At 40.5% G+C, this 21,353-nt stretch overlaps 1 protein-coding gene across 8 annotated transcripts in view; it reads right to left on the bottom strand.

Annotated features, from left to right (window-relative positions):
• The window catches only part of TM2D1 (TM2 domain containing 1), a 38,056-nt gene that overhangs the window by 14,600 nt on the left and 2,103 nt on the right, over positions 1-21,353 (bottom strand). For 7 of the 8 annotated variants that reach the window (XM_070267565.1, XM_023642017.2, XM_023642020.2 and 4 more), the window contains exons 3-4: positions 12,344-12,452; positions 6,727-6,818 (exon numbers count right to left, since the gene is read on the bottom strand). The exons of the other annotated variant lie outside the window; for it this stretch is intronic. In XM_070267565.1, the coding sequence (XP_070123666.1) occupies positions 6,727-6,818; positions 12,344-12,452 (201 nt within the window). The remainder of the gene's footprint in view (positions 1-6,726; positions 6,819-12,343; positions 12,453-21,353) is intronic. 8 annotated transcript variants of the gene reach the window in all.

The raw sequence follows: 21,353 nt of genomic DNA, 5'->3' as shown, positions 1-21,353 counted from the left end.
ATCACAGTTTCCCGTCTTCAATTTGTTTACAAAAATTATATTAAGGGGCCTGCACCATGGCCTAGTGGTTAAGTTTGGTGTGCTCCGCTTCAGAGGCCCAGGTTCAGTTCCTGGGCTCGGGCCTACACCAGTGGTCAGCCATGCTGTGGTGGCAACCCACATACAAGACAGAGGAAGACTGGCACAGATGTTAGCTCAGGGCTAATCTTTCCTAGCAAAAAAAAAAAAAGAAAGAAAGAATATTAAGAATGGTCCAGCAAGTTTGTCTTTAATTAACCGCTACTCTACAAAGAAAATGTACCCATGTTAGAGCCTTGGCCCTCGTCATGCCTTCTTCCAACAACATTGTCTTTCTCAGGCCACTTCTTCTGAGAAGTCTTCCTAACCTGCCTGTCCAAAGCAGCATGCAGCCCCCACAGCCCAAGTGCTCCACCACGTCTTCCCTATGCATTTCCTTTATGGTTCTGGTCAGAAACCTGCCACAGCCTGATCCGTCGGTCTGCTCATTCACTCTCTGTCTTCCTCTGCCATGTAAATTCCTAAAGGCAGGGTCCTTATCTGTCTTGTTCAAGTCAGAATAGTACCTGACAGACAATTTGAGTTTGATAAATATTTGTCGCACGACCATCAAAAAACTAGAAACAATCTAAATGTCTAACAGGGAGAAACTGCCTCAAAAAATTAAGACGCTTCTAACAGTAAAATAGAATACTATGTAGCTGTCTAAAACAATGATATGGAAGTGTATTTACTGGCAAAGTAATGTGATAACACTCAAAACAGAGAAAGATAATGAGGACATTGAAATCTGGATATTCTCCTGACGAACCCCTTCTTCCAGTGCTTCAGAAAAACGAACAGGAGAGGGCCCACTCAGATAAAATGTTAGATGAGGGAATGATAGGTGTGTCTGGAACACTGGCAAGTGTCATCTACTCCCGGAGGAACGCACTGAAAGAAACCATAGAGCAGATCCACGATGCTGTTTCAGCACTTAAGGAATCTGCCAACCAATCCACAGCAACAGACAGCGAGGACTGCCACCCAGGGAAGAGCAGGACAAGAGGGCCGTGAGGCAGGCATCACCAAGGGGCCCGAGGACACTTTTGGGGGTGACAGACATGGTCATGATCTGGACTGTGGTGATTGCTTCACAGGTGTGTAGACATATGTCTACCTTAACAAACTGGACATTTTAAATACGTGCACTTTAATGTACGTCATTATACCTTAATAAAGCAGTTTTTAAAAATTAAGGAACTAAACTGACTGTTTAAAAAAATAAACTTGAAATTTTAAAATCATTACAGTGATTTACCCCCATCTCACTCCCAACCTGTGATATTAACGATGGTCCATCTATTTCTACAAATTTCAGACAAAAGGATGACTGTGCTAATAATGAAGGTGCTGATAATGCTATCTTAAACTTGTTTTAGCTTTTCAAATATAAAAATACCTTCTGGAGATAAGACAAGAAGGATGCTAAAGATAAAAGAGATAACGAGACAAGGTACAAGCTTAGAGCAGTACACGGACACGGCAAGCATCTGAGAAATGCTAGCCCCGCTGCTCCTTGTGCTACCACTATTTCTGTATCTACCACTATTATTATTATAACTGAGAAACTGAGACAGCATGAACCCACATTCTTTATAGTAGCATCATCCAACCTGGTCTCATCTCCTGCAAATTCCTTCTTCCTGTGTCACAGCCAAACTGCCCAAGTTCTCCCTGTGCAGGCACGAGTCTCTCCCCGTCGATCCCTGCATCTCTAGGTGCCACCTTGGGCTCTGCCTTGCCACCTCTGTTCCCAATCATCTAGGTAACCCCGGTCAGCCTTTTAAAACTTCCGGAAGGTCTTCTCTAATGCCCTCAGGATCAATTTAATGCTGTTCCTAGATGCTCCCTGGCACACTGCCCTTAACTCTCAGCATAGCACATATCCCAGGGTACAATTTATTACCTATCTGTCCCCTGTCCTTCTGTGAGCAACCTGAAGTCAAGGCTGCGTCAGTCCCACGCCGAGTCAATGTGACTACTGAAGGAACAAACTATACAATAATAAATTATCTTATTTGTAGACAAACACTGATCAACTTGAACACCACAAAGTAGCAGACATTCTAAACAACATTTACTAAAACCAATACAAACCATTACTCTTATAGATTTCATTATTTTGAGCATCAGCAAGTCCAATTTTTTAAAAGATGCAGTATTTGTAAAGTACCAAAAGTAGACTGACTTTTTTTTTTCCAATTAAAAAAATGTTAGATCTTTTTGTACAGATCCTATTTACTAATTTCTTACTGAGAAAAGGAATATCAGCTTTAGATTTTAAAAATTGTGGGGTTTTTGGTGAGAAAAATTCACCCTGAGCTAACATCTGTGCCAATCTTCCTTTCTATGTTTTGTATGTGGGATGCTGCCACAGCATGACCTGACCAGTGGTGTTCAGATCCGTGCCTGGGATCTGAACCCATGAACCCTGGGCCATCAAAACGGAGAGCTCAAACCCAACCACCACACCACTGGGCCAGCCCCTTAAAAATTGTTTAAAATTCCAAATAAAAGTGTTTGTAATCAAGAAGGATCCATTTTTATCCTGACCCATTACTACTACAGATTTCTTCTTTCAAAAAGATCATGCTGCCGGGTGACATTAATGAGGGCCATGTTTTGAGTGTACTTTATACTCCAGTAATTTAAACATTAAATTGTAAAAACACAAATTCAATAAAAAGGGCTTTGGGTATAAAATAAAAAGAACAAAGATTAACTTTTGGTATTTTTTGTTTTATTACAGGTTGAGTTCTGTCAATACTCGCCTGTCTGCCTAACTGCTTTAGAGCTCACAGGAGACCTCACAGTGAATGGCTGTCTGCCACACCAAGCGCTCTACAACAATCCAGTAACTAGTTATCACTAACGGAGAGCTTTCAAAGCTTAAAAAAGCTTACTCCACAAATCCCTTTATTTGTCTTATGACCTGTGGACATTATGTACCAGAACAAATTGGTAACTTCAAACTTAAAAAAAAAAGGAATAATATAATTAATGATTTTAAAGATTTGGGTTTAAAAACATACAACACTTTATTATTCTCATAATAAGAAAGTATTTACCTTTTAAAAGGAATATCACTATGAAAAGAGTATCTCTACTGCTAACTGCTCCAAAAGAGCTATTATCTTTGAGGATTCATCATCTTTTAATGCTACAGATGGGCAAAACAAAATATGCTAGTTATTGCATGCTAAAAAAAATCACAGATGTTAACACAGTTAAACACACAAAGACAGAATATTATTAGAAAAATAAGGCTCTGTGGTGAGAAAATGCTTCCAGCTAAAGCAGCACTGGTATATCGAGGAACAAATCAATCAAAGGAAGTAAAGGCATACAGGGTCACAGTTGTGGGCTAAAAAGGAATTTGCTAGAAAGAACATTTTTCTTAAAGGAATTTTTAGATCTTATCAAATTTTATTCACTCTCACCCCTCAAGAAATTTCCCTTGTTTAAACCTGAAGTAAAATTTATATAACGAAGTATCACTTTCAAAACTAAAGTACTTAAAAAGAACAAGTTTCATATCTTCATGGTTTACATTATTTATTCTGTTCTTATAAAACTCCAATGATCATAAACAGTATTAAGGAGGTATTTTAAAAAGCTATGTATAAATACCCCCACTGCTATAGAATTTTAGACTCTATCTATAACTATTCTCACACCAGTCAACATTGTACTATCCAGTTAAGAATTTTTTTAAGTGGTAGTAATCATTTCGGTTGAAAATACCAAAACTTCATCTTGGATTCTTAGTAAAAAAAAAAAAAAAGTAATTAAAAACATTTAAATTTCTAAAATTTACATTGTTAATTTTATATATTAGATTAAATTAGTTGATAAAACATCAAAATCCTTAACATTAAGAAACCTTAAATGCAAGTAAGATATGGACAAAAATATTTGAATGCTTAAAGAGGTAAGAGGATTTTCAGGTAAAGATAATGAATGTGACATGCCCGCTTAGCTCCTCCTACTCCAAGACCCCACTAAAAGATGGTAAGGGGTTTTCAAGTCACAAACTCAACAGAATCAAGAGACTGGAAGAGAAGACAACAGCAACAAAAATTCAGAAGCTGCAAAGCAGATAAATAAGAGGTGACAGACTTAATAATCTTGAGAAAGTTGTATCCTAATGCAACAGTCAAAATATCTGTTGAATTAATGAACATCCAAAGGTGGCTGTAATAATAAAGTACGTTACTTAAAGATTAGACACTGGAGCGTAAGTCAAACGTCAGCATTACATGTGCAAGTTTACGGAACCTCAGCCTCAAAGGAAAGGCTCTCTGGCTGAAGCTAAGGACAGATGGGAGCAGCAGTGGCTGGAGAAAGGCCTCTCCTGGCAGGAAATGCACTCACGAACCACAGCCACCACACAGAGGTCTACACAAAGCTTTACTGCCTATAGCTTTATTCTGCATGAAAAAAATTCACAATATACATCCCAACATATTATTATGTGCTTCAGCAAGTCAAATGCATTGCTTACGCCCTACGATATGAGAGCCCATCCAACACACATCACCAGAAGCAAAAAAGTCACTCATTAAGCCAAATATCTAAAATATACTTATTATTCAAAATCATCATAGAAGAAACTGTTCTAACAAAAACTGTTTCTCCTTCCCTCCTAACCTTTTAAAAACTTTTTAAAAGTTAGAAATCTTTGCAAAAAATGCATATGATCCTGTCCTCTTAAAGAGAACAGAGAAGAAATGCAGGACTAAGGCAGAAGGCCGTGGATGGAGTCTAACCATCAGCAAGTCACTTTACTCTCTCACCATGAACCTAGTCGCTCCCTCCCTTCGAAAAGAGAGTTCAACTAAATGATTTTTATTTTGGCAACCCAGAGGCCTTCTGTGTACAGCATGTGGTTTTCAGCCGCATTTCGGAAAGGCACAGTTGCCCCAACAACTGGCACCAAAGTGCAGCTGCACAAGACTCGGGCCAGGACCACTGCACCCATCTCCCCGCAGCCCACTCTGCCACCAGCCTGTCTCTGCTCTGAGCCATTTCCCACAACTCCTCCAGTGCCAACTTCCCGAAACGTAAATCTGCTTAAAAACTTTTATGGGTTCTGATGTCTGAAGGGTAAAGTCCAAACTCCACAAGACGTCAAAGCCTTTGACAGTCTGACCACAGGCTGGCTCTGCAGGCACTTTCCATCTCCTACCATTGTCTTCCCTACACCACACGCTAAATTACCCACCATCCTCTCAACACACACACTTGCTCTTCCACACCCTGTGCCTTTGCACACGCTGTTCCCTGTAACACCCTAAATCTCTGTAACCTGTTCACCCTTCAAAACCTGGTTCAAATGTGACCTCATCTAAGAAGGTCTCCCTCACACCCAAGGCCGACTACCTCAGCCCCTCATAGTGGGACTGCGTCAGAGCTCTCATAGAACTGTCACGGTTCTGTAAGGGCACTGTGTCATAAGTGGCATACCAACATATTTGTGTTGGATTTATTTTCTTTTTAACCAACATGAACTGTGATCTTCAACACTATTTCCAGAGCACTTAGTTACTACTTAACAGGTAGTAGAAACGTTGAATAAACGTTTGTTAACTGAATCAATTTGTGTATATAATTTTAAACTTTGACTTGTCTTTATGGCCTTATGACACTGAGTACAGGTAAGGCTGTCGGAAACATACTTCCCACCAGCCCACAGTACAGACTCCTCCGTGATCTCTGGTGGGTAGCAACATGGAAAGAACAAGATTAGCTTTGCTGGCTGGAGAGCAGAGCATTCAGAAGCTTTAAACTTGCTCAGTGAAGGGCTAATCGACAAGCAGACTACCACAGTGAATAAAGCATGATCTCCTGAGCAAGAAAATTAGGGTTCAAATTCAGATCACTAGTGGAGCGTCCTTGGGTAAATCTCTTAATCGTGTGATAATTTCTCTACCCATAAAACCAGGATGATAACAACAAGTTTGCCACAGAACAAAGCAAGGCCTCCGAGTCAGTAAATGCCTTAACCCCTCTGGTGACAATTCCCCTACCAGCTAAGGGAGATTTAAAGAGGATGATAAACTCAAAGCTCAAACAAGGACAGGCAAGTGAAGGTCTTGTTTACACAGAAGCTATCGTCTGACGTCAACAGTGCCCATCAGCACTAGCAGCTGCGGCAGACGTGCAGACGGCAGCTAGCTGGAGGGAGGGTGGGAAGCTCCGGTAATGGAGGTCGGGCTCCACACCGGCTCACACTGCTGCCCGTAGCTCCAACCCCAACTTCAGAAAGAAGTAGTTTCCACGCCACGGCAACACTGACAGAGGCTCAGGTGGAAGGCAAATACTTTTTGGAGGGATAGGAAGAGAAATGCATCTATTTGTCAAACATTTATTGTACGTTCACTGTGTGCCCAGCACCAGCAAGGACAGCTCAGGTCTGCTCTAAGTCAGTGCCTACACCATCTTGAGTGTTTTCATAGAGATGAAAATACAGGAAAAGTCAGTATTTCTTACCTCAGCTGAACTGTAGAGCCAACTGCTGGCTCTATACTCGAGAAGAACGCTATTTGACTCCAGTTACAGATAACTTGTCGCTGCTAACAGTGTGCAGAGATTTAATCCGTAAGAACAGGTACTTTACCCACAATACCACTTTCACGAGGATTTTTCTTAACGAAATGTACTCACCCAAAGCAGGGTATCCAAGGTAAAAGCGATCTGCTCCCAACCATCCAAGAAAGAGAGACAGTGCAACCGCCACCTTGTATGAATAGCCATTTCTGCACGAAATTAGAACCTGAGTGTCACATGCATGTATTTCCAACATTTAAACACTTCAGGAAACAAAACTGTTAATTATCATTTATTTGTCAATTGGTTTATTCATCCACTCATTCATTCATTCGATTAATGTTTTTGGGGTGGCTACACATGCCAGGCACTATTCTAGGCCACTGGGATATATTAATGAATGTGGCCTTGAAGAGCTTATGATCTAGAGGCAGCAAGCAATAATCATAGACCTATTTAAAAGGTAAATCACACATTATGCCAGAAAGTCAGAAAAGCTGTGAAAAAATGAAGTGGAGGAGGGGATGTAGAGAATCCAGCATGCTGGGGGTACAGACAGGGTCCACTGAAACAGGGCGATCAGAGTGGCCTCATGGAGAAGGTGACGTTTGAGCAAAGACCTGAGGGAGGGAGCCATTCCACACCTCCAAGGGAAGAGCATCCCAGGCAAAGGGACTGCTACTCAGGGGCAGCACGCCTGACACTGTGAGGTCTGTTAAGGAGCCTGGTGTGGCGGGAGTGGAGGGAGAGGAGGAGGAAGAGTAGGAGACGAGGTCAGACAGGTAACAGGGCAGAGGGCAGAGCACGCGGGGGCCTTGGACTCTGGCTTTCACTCTTAGATACGGGGAGCTACTGCAGGACTTAAGTAGAGGTGTCATATGGTCCGCTTTAGACTTTAAAACCATCATTCCAGCTGCTGTGCTGAAAACAGACTGCAGAGGAGTACTGGTGAGATATTGTCACAGTGATGTTGTACAACACGCCACCCAGAGCTCAGTGGCTTACAACAATAAGCAATTATTCTCACACCTGCAGACTGCGATTGCTGTGGGTCAGCTGCTCTATGGGTTCAGCCGGTGATGCTGTTTCAGGCGGAAGTTTAGCTGAGTTCGAATCCAGGCTGTGGATTCAGTTCAAATCAGTTCCACTGAAGTTTTTCTGGGGCCCAGGCTGAAGGTGCAGCAGCTACTTGGGGCAAGTCCTTTTCAGGACATATCAGCGAAGCACAAGAGGAAAGCTAAGCCCTACAAGCGCACGAGTCTCTGCTTGTTTCACACCTGCGAACACTGCACAGGCCAAAGCAAACCACGTGGTCAAGCCCAAAACCAATGGAGTCGGAAGGATACACTGCCCTGTTAACAGGGACTGAGAGGGATAAATTGGCTGAATAAATTCCAACTATCACAGGGTCAAAAGAGTCTGAAGGCTACTTCAGTAACCCAGGTGAAAACTAATAGCGGCTTCACCTGGAGTAACAGCAAAGGAAACAGTGAGAAGTGATCAGATTCTGGATATATTCTGAAGTACAGCCAACTGGATTTCCGGATGTATTAGACTTAGGGTATGAAAAAAATAAAGAAGCAAGGATAATGCTAAAGATCTCATCCTAAGTTACTAGAGGGATAAACTAGCATTAACTCAGGCGGGGAAGACTGAGGATGGACCAGACCCGGGAAGGATGATCAGGATTTCAGTTTTGGATATGTGAGTTTGAGAGGTTTATCAGACATCCAAGTGGAGTTGTCCAACACAGCCAGATTTACAAGCTTGGAGTTAAGAAGAGAGTCTGGGCTGGAGATATAAATTAGGGCATTAGAAGCGTACAGGAAGCACTCAAAGCCATGAGATTTCCAGGTGAGTGTAGACAGATAAAAGAAGAGATTCGCAGACTGAGCCCTGCGATACTCTAATATGAAGAGATCAAGAAGAGAAGAACCAGAAAGGAAACCAAGAAGGAGCTAACAGAGAGAAGTAGTAAAACCAGAAGAATACGGTATCTTGGAAGTCAAGTGAAGACAGTGTGTTAAGGCGAACAGAGTGATCAGCTGTGTCAATGTAACTGACAGGTCACATAAGATAATGGCTGAGAATTTACCAATAAATTTAACCAAGAGGAGATCATTAGTGACCTCAGCAAGGGCAATTCTGGTGACATGGTGAGAGCAAAAGACAGAACAGAGCCAGCTTAACAAAGGTTAGAAGGAAAAACTTGAAGAAAGGAAGTATTAGACAATTCTTTTGAGCAAAGGGGAGTAAAGAAATAGTGAGGTAGCTGGAGTTATTTTTAAAGTCAGATCTGATCCTATCAGTCTCCTGCTTAAAATCCTATGTTTTTTGCACTGTACTCACAATTAGGACATTTTCAGGGAGTTGGGGGAGGTGGTAAACAGCCCAGAGATTCTGTTTACGCATCCAGTATACAGGGATGTCAGACGTTACGTGGAGGGCAGTGGTGCCCCATCCACCTTGGAATGCGGCACCAGAATGAAAGTAGAGAAACAAATGAGGAAGCTTTGCAGAAACTCAAGCTATAACCTACTGGGCAGTAGCAGTGGGAGGGAGAAGTGAACAAAACTGGGAAATATTAAGAAGGCAGAAGCAACCAGAATACATGTGGGGAATGAGGGAAAAGGAGAAGCCAAGAATAACTCCAAAGTCTCTGCTTAAGAAACTGGGCAGGGGCTAGCCCAGTGGCCAAGTGGCAAAATTCGTGCACTCCGCTTCAGCAGCCCAGGGTTTTGCCAGTTTGGATCCTGGGCACAGACATGGCACCGCTCATCAGGCCATGCTGGGGTGGCACCCCACACAGCACAGCCAGAGGGACCTACGACTAGGATGTACAATTACGTACTGGGGGGCTTTGGGGAGAAGAAGAACAACAAAAAAAGAAGACTGGGCACAATGTTAGCTCAGGTGCCAGTCTTTTTAAAAAAAAAGAAAAAAGAAAAAGAAACTGGGCAGAACAGGTGCCATTCACTAAGACAAGGGAGGAAAGGATCTGAAGGAAGAGATGACAGATTCAGTTTGGGGCCTTAATATACATAAAGATAGTGAGAGAAGCCAAAGGAGTGGATGAATGAAAAGAGAAAAGGACCACGGAAACAACCTTGGGGATATCAGGATTTAAGGAAGAAGGAAGAGGAATCAAAGGAAATGGAAGAGTGTTTTATACTAGAAGTCAAGGAAAGAAAGTATCTTCAGAGAAGCAAATGCCAAATGCTGTAGAAAGATTAGGATATGGACTATAAATATCCATTCAACACAGCAACAAAGATGGCTGGTGAATTTCAGCACGCTCAAAAGCCATACTGCATTAGACAGAAAAATCCACAAACGTAAGTACTATAGAAATAAGTCTTTCCAAAAGCTTAGCTGGGAAGGAGAATGAAATTAGGTAAGCAATTACCTAAATAAATAAACTGCCCTAAAGAATAATCAGAAAACCGGGGGTGCCAGAGACTGTCTAGTTGTTCACCAAACCATATTTTTCTCATGGACATACAGCTAAACTACAGATTCTAGCCCACCCTGTAGTTAAGTGCAGCTATAACTGAGTTTTGGCCAACGAAATGGGACAGAAGTGACGTATGTCATTTCTAGGTCCGGCCCATCAAATAGTCCTACAGGGGGTTCCCTCCCTCCTTCCCATCTGCTGGCTGAATGGAAAGGACTCTAAGGACTGGAGGAAGCAAAGGCACAAGACGAAAGGAGCAGGGCTCCTGCACGACTCACTCACTTCACCCAGACCTCCAACCCAACACAAAGTGGACCATGACGTGAGTGAGAAATAACTTTTACGTGTTAAGCCACTGAAATTCTAAAGACAGCTGTTGCAGGAGTAAGCCTGCTCCAAGCATTACGGATGGCCGGTACAAACAGGTGTGTGGCTTGGTAATCCAGCAGACAGTTACTAGACTTCAGCTGCTGAAGGACACATTGCAGAACGGCTGTATCTGCAACACTATCATGGCGTTTTAATCAAGTATCAATACGACATACAGTTTGAAAAAGAATACACTAACATTGACACAACTAGAAGGATGCACAACTAAGATACAGAACTATGTGTGGGAGGGGGGCGGGGGGGATTTGGGGAGCTAAAGCAGAAAAAAAAAAAGATTGGCAACAGTTGTTAGCTCAGGTGCAAATGTTTAAAAAAAAGAATACGCTAACAGGAGTAGAAGGAAAATACGAAAGCTGGAAAGGGACACTCAGTGAATAAGAATTTGTTAGTGAGTCTTTATTTAGCAGCTGAGCAGCAGCTGGCTCTTTGGTGGGCATGCACTGAATGTCCTGATAAAGGAAAATGATATATCAGCTTATCTTAATTTTGTGACATCATTAAAATTATCCATCAACCTAAGTCTCCTTGTTCGGATTCAATGCTCATCAAGCAAATTCTATTTTGCATTTGTAGATTTTACTATAGGAGGGGAATAAGTCAGCCAGTAGACTTGGAGTATCTAGTTTCCTTGAGAGTTTTGTTTCTTATCATAACTGACATCAGTTTCTGGTGAGCATGATTCGCGCAGCTCAGTTGCATTGAGCCAAATCTACCCAGAGATGCCGAAAGAAAAATCAGAATTAACTTGGAAACTAAGCAACAGACCATCGTGGTGCCACCGTGACAGGCAATATGCACCTGCAAGGCCCAACCGCGGTAATTAGCTGGACTTAGCAGACGCCTTCCTAGTTGTTATATTATAACCTGTGATATCCTGGACCAACACTTAATAAATTATTGGTCATCTGGAAGGTTTAAGGTAGAAATACCAGTCTACAAATTTAAAAATTGACTAAACCATATCTAAGTACTTTGAAAATAATTCCTTTTAACAATTTTTACTTTACTAATGAGAAATCTTGGAACCCAAGAAGCTTAAGTGATCGGCTTAGGATTACACAGCAAGATAGAAGTTAAAGCCCCTCATTAACTCAGTGAAGTAGGGTCAAAAGAAAAAAAAGACTCCAGTAACAATTTCTAAGAATTCTAACAGAACTTGTAGAAATAGCCAAACAGTGGTTATTTCTTGATACCACTGCCGATAGGTGCCATCAAATAAAATGCAACAATGTACAGTTAAAAAGGTAAAAATATAGTGCCAGCAATTAATAAAAATGGGTAAACCTAAATGTTTTTATTACAAACAGAAATATAAGAATAAAATATTAGCTTTACTGTAGCAAAAATAAAAAGCAAACTTAAAAGTCCTTTAAACAAAGAACATTCCTAACAAAATAGACATTTGTCTTAATATCCCAAATGAACTTTTGAATTCTGTTTGCCATTACCATTCATCATCCATACCTACTACAAAGAATGAAATCAAGTTTCAAAATGCCCTTAACATGGAAATGATCGATAGTTAGCATTCTTTTGATACTATAGGTACACAATCCCTTATTTGCACTCTAGAAAGCCCCAAGTTTTGAAAATAGAATTTTTTCATAACTCATTTGGTTGTACAAACTAACTGAACTGATGTGGCATAAGCCCATTTACAGTCTTTATTTATCCCACACAGTGAACTACTGAGCTTTACTCAGTTAGTAAATTGCACTTATAAAATAATGTGCACACTTAAAATAGAGGTTTTCTGTCACAAGCAAAAAGATAAAAGTTATATTAGTGCAGGAGTTTCCCCATAAACTAACCCTTTATCTCCTCACTCTATTCAATCAAGATACAACACAGGCAAGTAATCTGAAAATTTAGCTTCAGTAATGTACTTACACATTTCGGCAAGATATGGGCTTGAAAAAACCAACTTCACGTCCAGTAAAATGTGTTTCATTGCCACCAAAATCCTTACAAGTTATGTTGGGTGCTGGAAAACATGGAACTAAACGCAGAAAAAGGTAAGAAACCATTATTGTTGTTCTGTAGGAAAGGACTGTGTTTTTTTTAAGACTAGTAAAGAATCCAAGAAAATAGAAGGTTCTAACCACCTCTTGAGATAACATCTCATCTAACAAGAGACTTTTAGGTAGGAAAAGCCACATTTTATGTATATAAGTATACATATTCATATATAAGACAAAGATAATATGACACAGCGGTCTCAACACAAAAACATAGGAGCCGTCACATTGCATTAGATGCACGACCCGTCTACTTCACTCTCCTGCCTCCGCCAAGGGGACAAGGGAAGAAGTGCACAAGGTCACTGCTCTACTTCATCTCTAGGGCACAGGACACTTCCTAAATTCTCATTGGTAACTCACTGGCTAATTCATGAAATTTAACATAATCTGATTTTGCATTTTCAGTTTATATCAACTGTTGTAGATGATGGCTGCCATAAACCAAGATTCTTTTTATTTATTCTGAACGTATTCTTCTATTCCCTCCAGGATTTGACGTAGCATGCTTTCTCAGCATTTAGCAATTTCGATCTTTACTCACACCCAGAGGACATGGTAAGAAGAGAAAGGAACACTTACGGAGCTTGCCATGTACTAGGCAGGCACTGTCCAGAAGCCTTTATAGCCTCGTTGTGTAAAGAACAAGGACTCTGGAGTGAGAATGCCCTACCTGGGCACTGCCCCTTTCAGAACCTTGGATTCGATGTAGACGAAAACAGCAGTAACGTCCCATGTATCAGACGACCACGGTGGGGGTTAACCATGCTGGAAGGCACCTCGCACAAGGCACAGCACGCAGCAGGCACCCAGCGAATGTTAGTGCCCTTCCTCCTTCACCATCTCTACCTACAAGGCACTCACGTTTCTAGCCTAGTTTCAGTAAATGCTTCTCTCTCTGTTTAGCATCAATAATTAGATTTTTTCTTTGAGAAAATGAAAATAGAACTTCATATAATAGTCCAAAAGACAACAGAGACTCCAGAGTTTTATTATGAGAGGAAAATGGTATTTATTTTCTATCTACTTTATAATTATCTTAAGATTTCCAACAAATCATTGTCCCTTTTTAGGCCAGAGTAGTACACTCAGAAAATGATACCAGGAAAAAACCAATAATGACTTAGCACCATGCTGTTGGGTTGCTGATAGTTCAAACTACATCACCCCATAAATTTTTTTTAATTGCTTTCTCTCCCCAAATCTCCCCCAGTACATAGTTGTATATTTTAGTTGTGGGTCCTTCTAGTTGTGCATAAATTTTATTTATGTATGTATATAGGTATGCATAAGTGTATGTATTTAGTGTATTTAAATTTCCAAACAAGGAGGTGCTGAACACTAAAAGGCACAGATTCAATACAACTGAGAACCATTTAAACAAGAAAAAAGTAATAAAATGAAGGGAAGAGGGAGAGTAAAGAAATAATTACACTAGGAAACAACTAAGGGAAGACAGTGATTGACCCACAAATTTAGCTTAGAACTTCCAGGTAGTTAAGGCAAAAAGCTTTACAGAGCTACTGTGCTATATCTGAAAGAAGGCGCACCAGTGCACCCACCTCTCACTTACGGGGGGAACCTGGTCTGGGTCACAACACAGGGAAAGAGAACGTTCAGAGAGAAGGTCCTCAGGAAGGCCTCTTACAGAACAGAGGCTTTCCACACGGCCACTTCCTACGCCGCTCCAGACACAGGCAAGGGCTTATGTTAACATCTACAGAGAGGCGGCAAAAGTTAACAATTTACACACAGCTGTTTGGCTACCTGCCTTGATACAGGGATAAAACGTATTGACTTTTGTGAATAAATCATCACGTCCCTTAAGTTACATCTCTTGAAAGGCTGCCATCTTAGGTCATGCTTTTGACCAGAGCTCTACAGTAGACAACTCAAAATTGAGACAAGCAAATGTCTGAAACGCTAATACATATTCTACATTACCAGCTGAATGGAGATCAATATGCTCTATTTCAACAACTGGAGGCAATTTTGCTGCCCAGGGGACATTTGGCAATGTCTGGAGACATTTTCGGTTGTCACCACTGGGAAGCTGCCACTGGCATCTAGTGGGTAGAGGTCAGGGATGCTCCTCAACATCCTACAACGCAGCAGACAGCCTCCTCACAACAAAGAGTTGTCTAGTCCAAAACATTAACCGTTCCGAGGTGGAGGGACCCTGCTCCAGATCAGCGGTCTTCAAAAGATTTTGCTCATGTGCTCCCTAAAAATAATTTTTTAGAACTATGTACTCTCTTACACATTTTTCAGTTGACATCTAAAATTTTTCATCATGGTTTTAAGTTGTTCAAAAAAATATAATTTCCAGCATTTGGAAATACTGCCGTTGAAATTGAAATGTTACAGCACTCTTCAAAATGGAATCTAAACACCACAGCAATTTGATAGCCATCAGGATCCAAGAGAGAACAGATAGGAAAGAGATCTCCTTTAAAACTTGGACATTTTATTTTAGAAAAAAGTACACATATAAAAGCTGAGGATCTGGAAATTGAGTCCTTTAAAGACAACTGTTATGGGCTGAATCGTGTCCCCCTAAAAAGAGATGTTGAAGTCCTAATCCTCAGTATCTCAGAATGTGACCTTATTGGAAACAGGCTCTTTGTAGATTTAACCAAGTTAAGATGAGGTCATCGGGTGCACCCTAATCCAATAAGACTGGTGTCTCTATAAAAAGAAGTTGAACACACACACAGGAAGATGATGTGAAGACAGAGGCAGAGACTCGACTGACGTGGTTGCAACTCAGGGAATGCCAAGGACTGCCGGCCACCAGCAGCAGCAGAAGAGGTAAGGAAAGATTCTACCCAGAGTCTGAGAGGAACACGGCCCTGCCAGCACCGTGATTTCAGACTTCCAGCCTCCAGAACTGGGAGACAGTAAATGTCTGCTGTTTTGAGCCTCCAGGTTGTAACACTGTTCTAACAGCCCTAGGAAACTAGCCCAACACCTCTACCTGTTTACCACTTGGAAGCTCTGTCTACCCACAGGAGCACGTGTACTCCAGTCTAAAGACAAGAGTTTAGGCACAAGCATGTAAGTTAGTCAAAGAGATGTCTGGTTTAAAAGTTAAAGTTTGGAGGCTGGTCCCACGGCCAAGTGGCTATGCTCGTGCGCTCGGCTTTGGCAGCCCAGGGTTCGCTGGCTCAGATCCTGGGTGTAGACCTACACACCACTCGTCAGGCCATGCTGTGGCTGCATCCCACACAGAAGAACTGGAATGACTTGCAACTAGGATATACAACTATGTACTGGGGCTTTGGGGAGAAAAAAAAGAGGAAGATTGGAAACAGGTGTCAGCTCAGGGCCAATCTTCCTCACCAAATAATCATAGCTTTAAAAAAAAAATAGTTTTTTGCTTTGATAAGGACCATTACACCTCCACAAAGAAGTAACCTGCAAGAATATCTATAGATAAACACAAACTTTTCCTCAAAAAGCATCTTTAAATTTTTCAAATCCTCAAAGTAGTAAGTTCTGGATTAGAGAACTGTATGATAAAACAGAATTCTATTACCAAATTTTGGATGATTTTTCTCCAAATGTATTACCTTGCACTTGCTCAGTTTGAAGCTGTCACTTTCTTGTGTTATGGCCTTGTTAGATCTTTGTGCAGACTATCAAAAATCACATCTTAAAGAGACAGTAGCAATATAGAACACTATAATTACGATTCCAGTTGGGGCTACTATCCAGTATACCCTGCCTAATAGAAATGCATTGTAACAATACCCTTGTAACGCTATTAAACATATTAAAGGTACGTGGCATGTCAAGCACTGTGCTTGGTTAGCATGCTCAACAAGGGTTAGGCACCCCTCTAGAAAATGGGAGACCGTCAACATTGAGAAGACTAAGAGAATTAACCTGGCATGGAGAATGAATATAACATTGTGAGTGAGTGTCAAATTAATGCAAGATTTTGTGAAATGAAATTATTCCATTCAAAAGAATCGACAACAACCCTGAGTTTATTCATTTTTTATGTACTTTATAGTTTCATTTGACTCATTAAAAAAAAAACCTGTTAAGTAGGCAGAACTAGTAATATGTTCCTTTTTCTTTTTCTCCTTTTACAAACAGGAAAACTGAGCTTCCAAGAAATTAAATGAGTTGACCAGTCTCATAAGTAGGTAGTACTCTCTAAGTCCTAGGCTACCATTCATTATTCTCAATCAACACTCTTTCCATTATACCATGATAATGCCATGCTCACAATGATTTCAGGAACAAGCGAAAAGAAACAAATCAATTAAGATGAGATTAAGGAAGCCAGTTACCAATAAACGTTAACTAGTAGACAAAACTAAGCAACAGGCCACAAGCCTGAAAACTATTCAATTTGCACTTTTCTTGCAAAAAGTTTGGCTCTGGCCAGTATCTGGGATTTACATGGCGTCAATTTAAGCCAATAAATACACACCATTTCTCAATTATTAAAAAAATCACTGTTTTTTAAATGCAAAAAAGCTAAACTAGAAATAATCAATGAAGTTTCCTAACAGTAAAAAGGACTGACTAGGGAGCAGGTGGTTTGGGATCCTACTCCAGGTAACATTGTGCCTCTGGACTCTAGTCTTGATCTGTCAAATGAAAGGGTCAGACTTCACATGAGCTCTGTAACAGGTTATGTTGCATAATGACCAGATAACTAAATGTGCCGATCTAGAATTCAGGGGAAAACAAAAGATAAAGCTGGCAAGAGCCAACCCTCTCTCCATATTTCCAGCACGAAGAGCAGCGTTCCTCTGGGAGTGCTGGAGTTGGAAAATCATCATTTTCCAACTATCACAGTAAAGAATAGTTTAGGCAGAATCATCACGGATCCTAAGTCTGGGGAAATTTTTGATGAGGAATAGGATATTTGCATGGTCTTAATAAGTCTTCGCATTTATTAGTTGCAAAGGAAAAAATATTAACTATAAAGTGGAAAAATAGTGATCAACATTTAACAAATAACATCACTAACGACAGGCAGATGGATATCATGTGCCTCAGATGTCAGATGCTGAGGACAGCCCATCACTTATGTAATTTTCCAGCCTGGAATGTATAACCTAAATCTTAAGGAAATATGAGACAGTCCCAAATGCGAACATTCTATTAAAATAAAGAGAACTGTAGTCTTCAAACATGTCAGTGTCATTAAAGACAAAGAAAGCTTTGGAAATGTGCCAGTTTAAAGAAAACTAAAGGCAAAACCTCACCCGAAGATCCTACACTGGGGAAGATGCTATGAAGGCATTATTTGGGTCATTTGATTAGAATGTGGATGGTAGAGTGAAGTATGTGTATTAATATTAAATTTACTGTGGTTATGTTAGAATATTTCTATTCTTAGGAAAAACACACAAACATACTGAGGGGCAAAATATAAATATCGGAATTCAGAGAGACAGAGAGCATGCATGGGCACACAATGATACAGCAAGAAAGATCACGTGTAGCAACAAGTGAACCGGAGTGAAGGGTACGTGGGTGTTCTTCGTACTCTTTCTTCTTTTAAAAGAACTGTTTTGTTTGTTGTTTGTTTTTGCTGAGGAAGATTCGCCCTGGGCTAATGCTCACTGCCATTTTTCCTCTTTTTGTATTTGAGCCACAGCCACAGCATGGCCACTGACAGAAGAGTGGTGTAGGTCAGTGCGCAGGAACGGAACCTGGCCAGCCAAGTGGAGCATGCCAAACTTAACCACTAGGCCACCAGGGCTGGCCCTCTTTGTACTATTCTTATTCTTGCAACTTTTCTGTAAGCTTGAAATTATCTCCAAATAAAAAGCTGAAAAACAACACATGCTGCAAAACTAATTTATGCAGGTAGAAGTCAGCATAATGGTCACCCATGGACGAAGGGCAGTGACTGTAAGAGAGCATGAGGGGGCTTCCGGCATGTTGATAATGTCGTTTCTAGATCAGGAAGCATTCGCAGGTGTGTTCAGTTTGTGAAAACTCACTTAAGTTACACTTATGTGTACTTTTCTGTTAATATATTTCAATGAAAACTAAAGAAAATAAAAAATGCCTTCTGCCAAAGGACAGAGAAGAATTTTCTGGAGAAGGAGTCTAAATACTTTTGTATTTCACTGATTTTCACTGATTGGAGAACTGAAAACACTTGCTTACATATGTCTCTGTAATCTAAGACAGAACACTCCTCGATTCTGTCTTCTTTCATGTATCATCTACACCACTCAGCAGAAGCCCGCCATGCAATAATTTCTCAATAAGTAAACTAAATAATTTCTCAATAAATAACATTTTATAATCTAAGTTAATTTTCATTAGTGGTTTTATCCTTTCAATTATTTTAATCCATTTAATTATTAAATTATTTATTACAAATACTTCTCAACAAATGAACATGCCTGTTAATTGGCACTGGGCTAACCGGGAACCACTGTAAGATCACGTCAATTTACTATCCTAGTCAAATTTCCTTTGTCTAGGTCCCAGTTCCTACTCTCTACTCCCAAACTTCCCCTCTTTGTAAAACTCTCTTCCCACTCACCCCTACCCGAAGAGCACAGTTGAAGAAAATTAAACTTAGTTTGAGCTTTCTGCAATAGTCCTTCATATAATCGGTGAAAAAACAAAGGAAGAAAAATTTTGGCTGGAGGAACAAGAGAGATTATTTTACTACACTTTTTCCAACTCTAACATTATTCTCCTGCTAATCAGCTCTATGTTAGGACCAAAAAGCTGGTTTCAAGGGTGATTCTGATGTCCTCTCTGGTCAGGACTTGGAAGTGATTCACCACGGCCACTCCACTAGCCTTTGTGTGTTTAAAAAGGGCAATTTAAAAAACCTCCTGTGGACAGCAAGCCTCACAGGTGCTGGGCTGGGATGGCAGAACCCATGCGAGCTCTCGCCTGCACACCGCTGTGTCATGCACAAATTGCACATCCATATGCAGAAGCCCCATGACTCACATTTGTCTCAGAAACTTTATTTTCTTTTAAAAATCATGATAATGATTTAAAGTCACTTATTCATTAATCTACAACATTTTATCTAGGTCCTCACATTCAGCGAGGCATTTGGTCTATTCTCTCCAAAGGAATAACCACGCCATGCCCTTCTATGCAAAGCTCTCCTCTGTCTCCCTGCAGCTCTCCACCCGCATCACCTGAGTGCGCACCGAACCAGCCGAGACCAGCCTAACCCTCCCAGTCCTTCTGACTTCCTGGCCGAGATGGGCCTAACCCTCCCAGTCCTTCATATTTCCTGGCCGAGATGGGCCTAACCCTCCCAGTCCTTCATATTTCCTGGCCGAGACGGGCCTAACCCTCCCAGTCCTTCATATTCCTGGCCGAGGTGGGCCCTAACCCTCCCAGTCCTTCTGACTTCCTGGCCGAGATGGGCCTAACCCTCCCAGTCCTTCATATTTCCTGGCTGAGGTGGGCCCTAACCCTCCCAGTCCTTCTGACTTCCTGGCCGAGATGGGTCCTAACCCTCCCAGTCCTTCAGACTTCCTGGCGTCTGATTACTTGATTCTGTATATGTCTATAAACTTATTTATCAATGAGTGCTTAAGGAGATTCAAACTTACTTCATACAAAAGAGACACCTAACTGGAGGGCAGAGCTGTTTTGGGGCAGAAACTATTCTTTCTAGTTGTATAATTTCCTTCAAAATCCTCAGAACTGCAAAGAACCCTGCCGGCTAGAGAAGGCTCTTTTGAGACAGCTGGCCACCTGCCTCCTAGTGGGAAGTCAGATACCTGAGTCACAGTGGTATGCATAGATTCTCAACATCTCTCATATAATGGTTGAATATCGGGAAGCTGATTCCTCTTTATGTGTGTTAACTCTATTCTCTGTGTTCCAAAAGCACAACATAAAAGACTGAACTGTAGATTCCTTGAAAATTTCCTTTAAGTTTAACACATCTACATTAAATAAATATATATATATTAAACAATATCTGCTATACAAGTCATGTATACATATGAACAATTATTGTTTATATGGTAAATTTTCACTACTTCAGAAAAGTAGCAAAATGTCAATTATAAAAGTTTAACAAAATTTACTTTCAAATCTATCTGCTGACTAGAATTGGGGTAACAGTGCGCCAAAATATAAAGATATAAAAAGATAAAAGGACATCTGCTTTTTAAAATACATACAAATTCATAATCAAGATATCAATTATTTGAATATATTTTTGAAAAAGTTTTCTGCTGTAACAAAAACAATTCCTTTAAGCTCATTTATATAATGAATCTGTTGAAGAGCTTTTCTTACAAAGAAAACATCAATTATCGGCTTATTTCCTAATACACAAAACAATCAGTATACAGTCAACTGGTGCTCTTTTCTCAAAATAATACCATGTAACACCCATCATTATGTACCATACCAAATAAGAAAGCTACAAAGCTCCAACAGACATCCACCTGCCTCCCTTCCAACACAGACTACATGAAACAATTCATTAATTTTTATCTGGCATTACACATATTTTAGAACAACAGAAGCTCCCCAAAATCATCACCAAAACATCTAAGAAAATACTGATGCATACTTAATCCTCACCGTACTGTTTTCACACTTGGGATGCACCTACGTATATTTCACAAGTGTACACTACGGGTGATATAGCTCCTCACCGCACCTTATTGAACTAACAGTCTCATTTCAAGTTCTTTTCGAGTAATTAAAAATCTAACTGAAGAAGCACCTTTGCATAACATAGGCTGGTGAATAAAGGGCATCAAGAAAGCTATATAAACTGATTCCAAAGGTTTAAAAAAACATGAACGAAAATATAAAACTTTCCAGTTTATATAATTAAGAGAATAAGATTCTTTTTAAAATTAAATATTAACAATCCCTACCTATCCTGTTGCCCAATTTTAAGT

This window comes from Equus caballus, chromosome 5, assembly GCF_041296265.1.
Source record: "Equus caballus isolate H_3958 breed thoroughbred chromosome 5, TB-T2T, whole genome shotgun sequence".
In the NCBI taxonomy this organism is placed as follows: Eukaryota; Metazoa; Chordata; class Mammalia; order Perissodactyla; family Equidae; genus Equus; species Equus caballus.
This window is presented reverse-complemented; position numbering and strand designations above follow the sequence as displayed.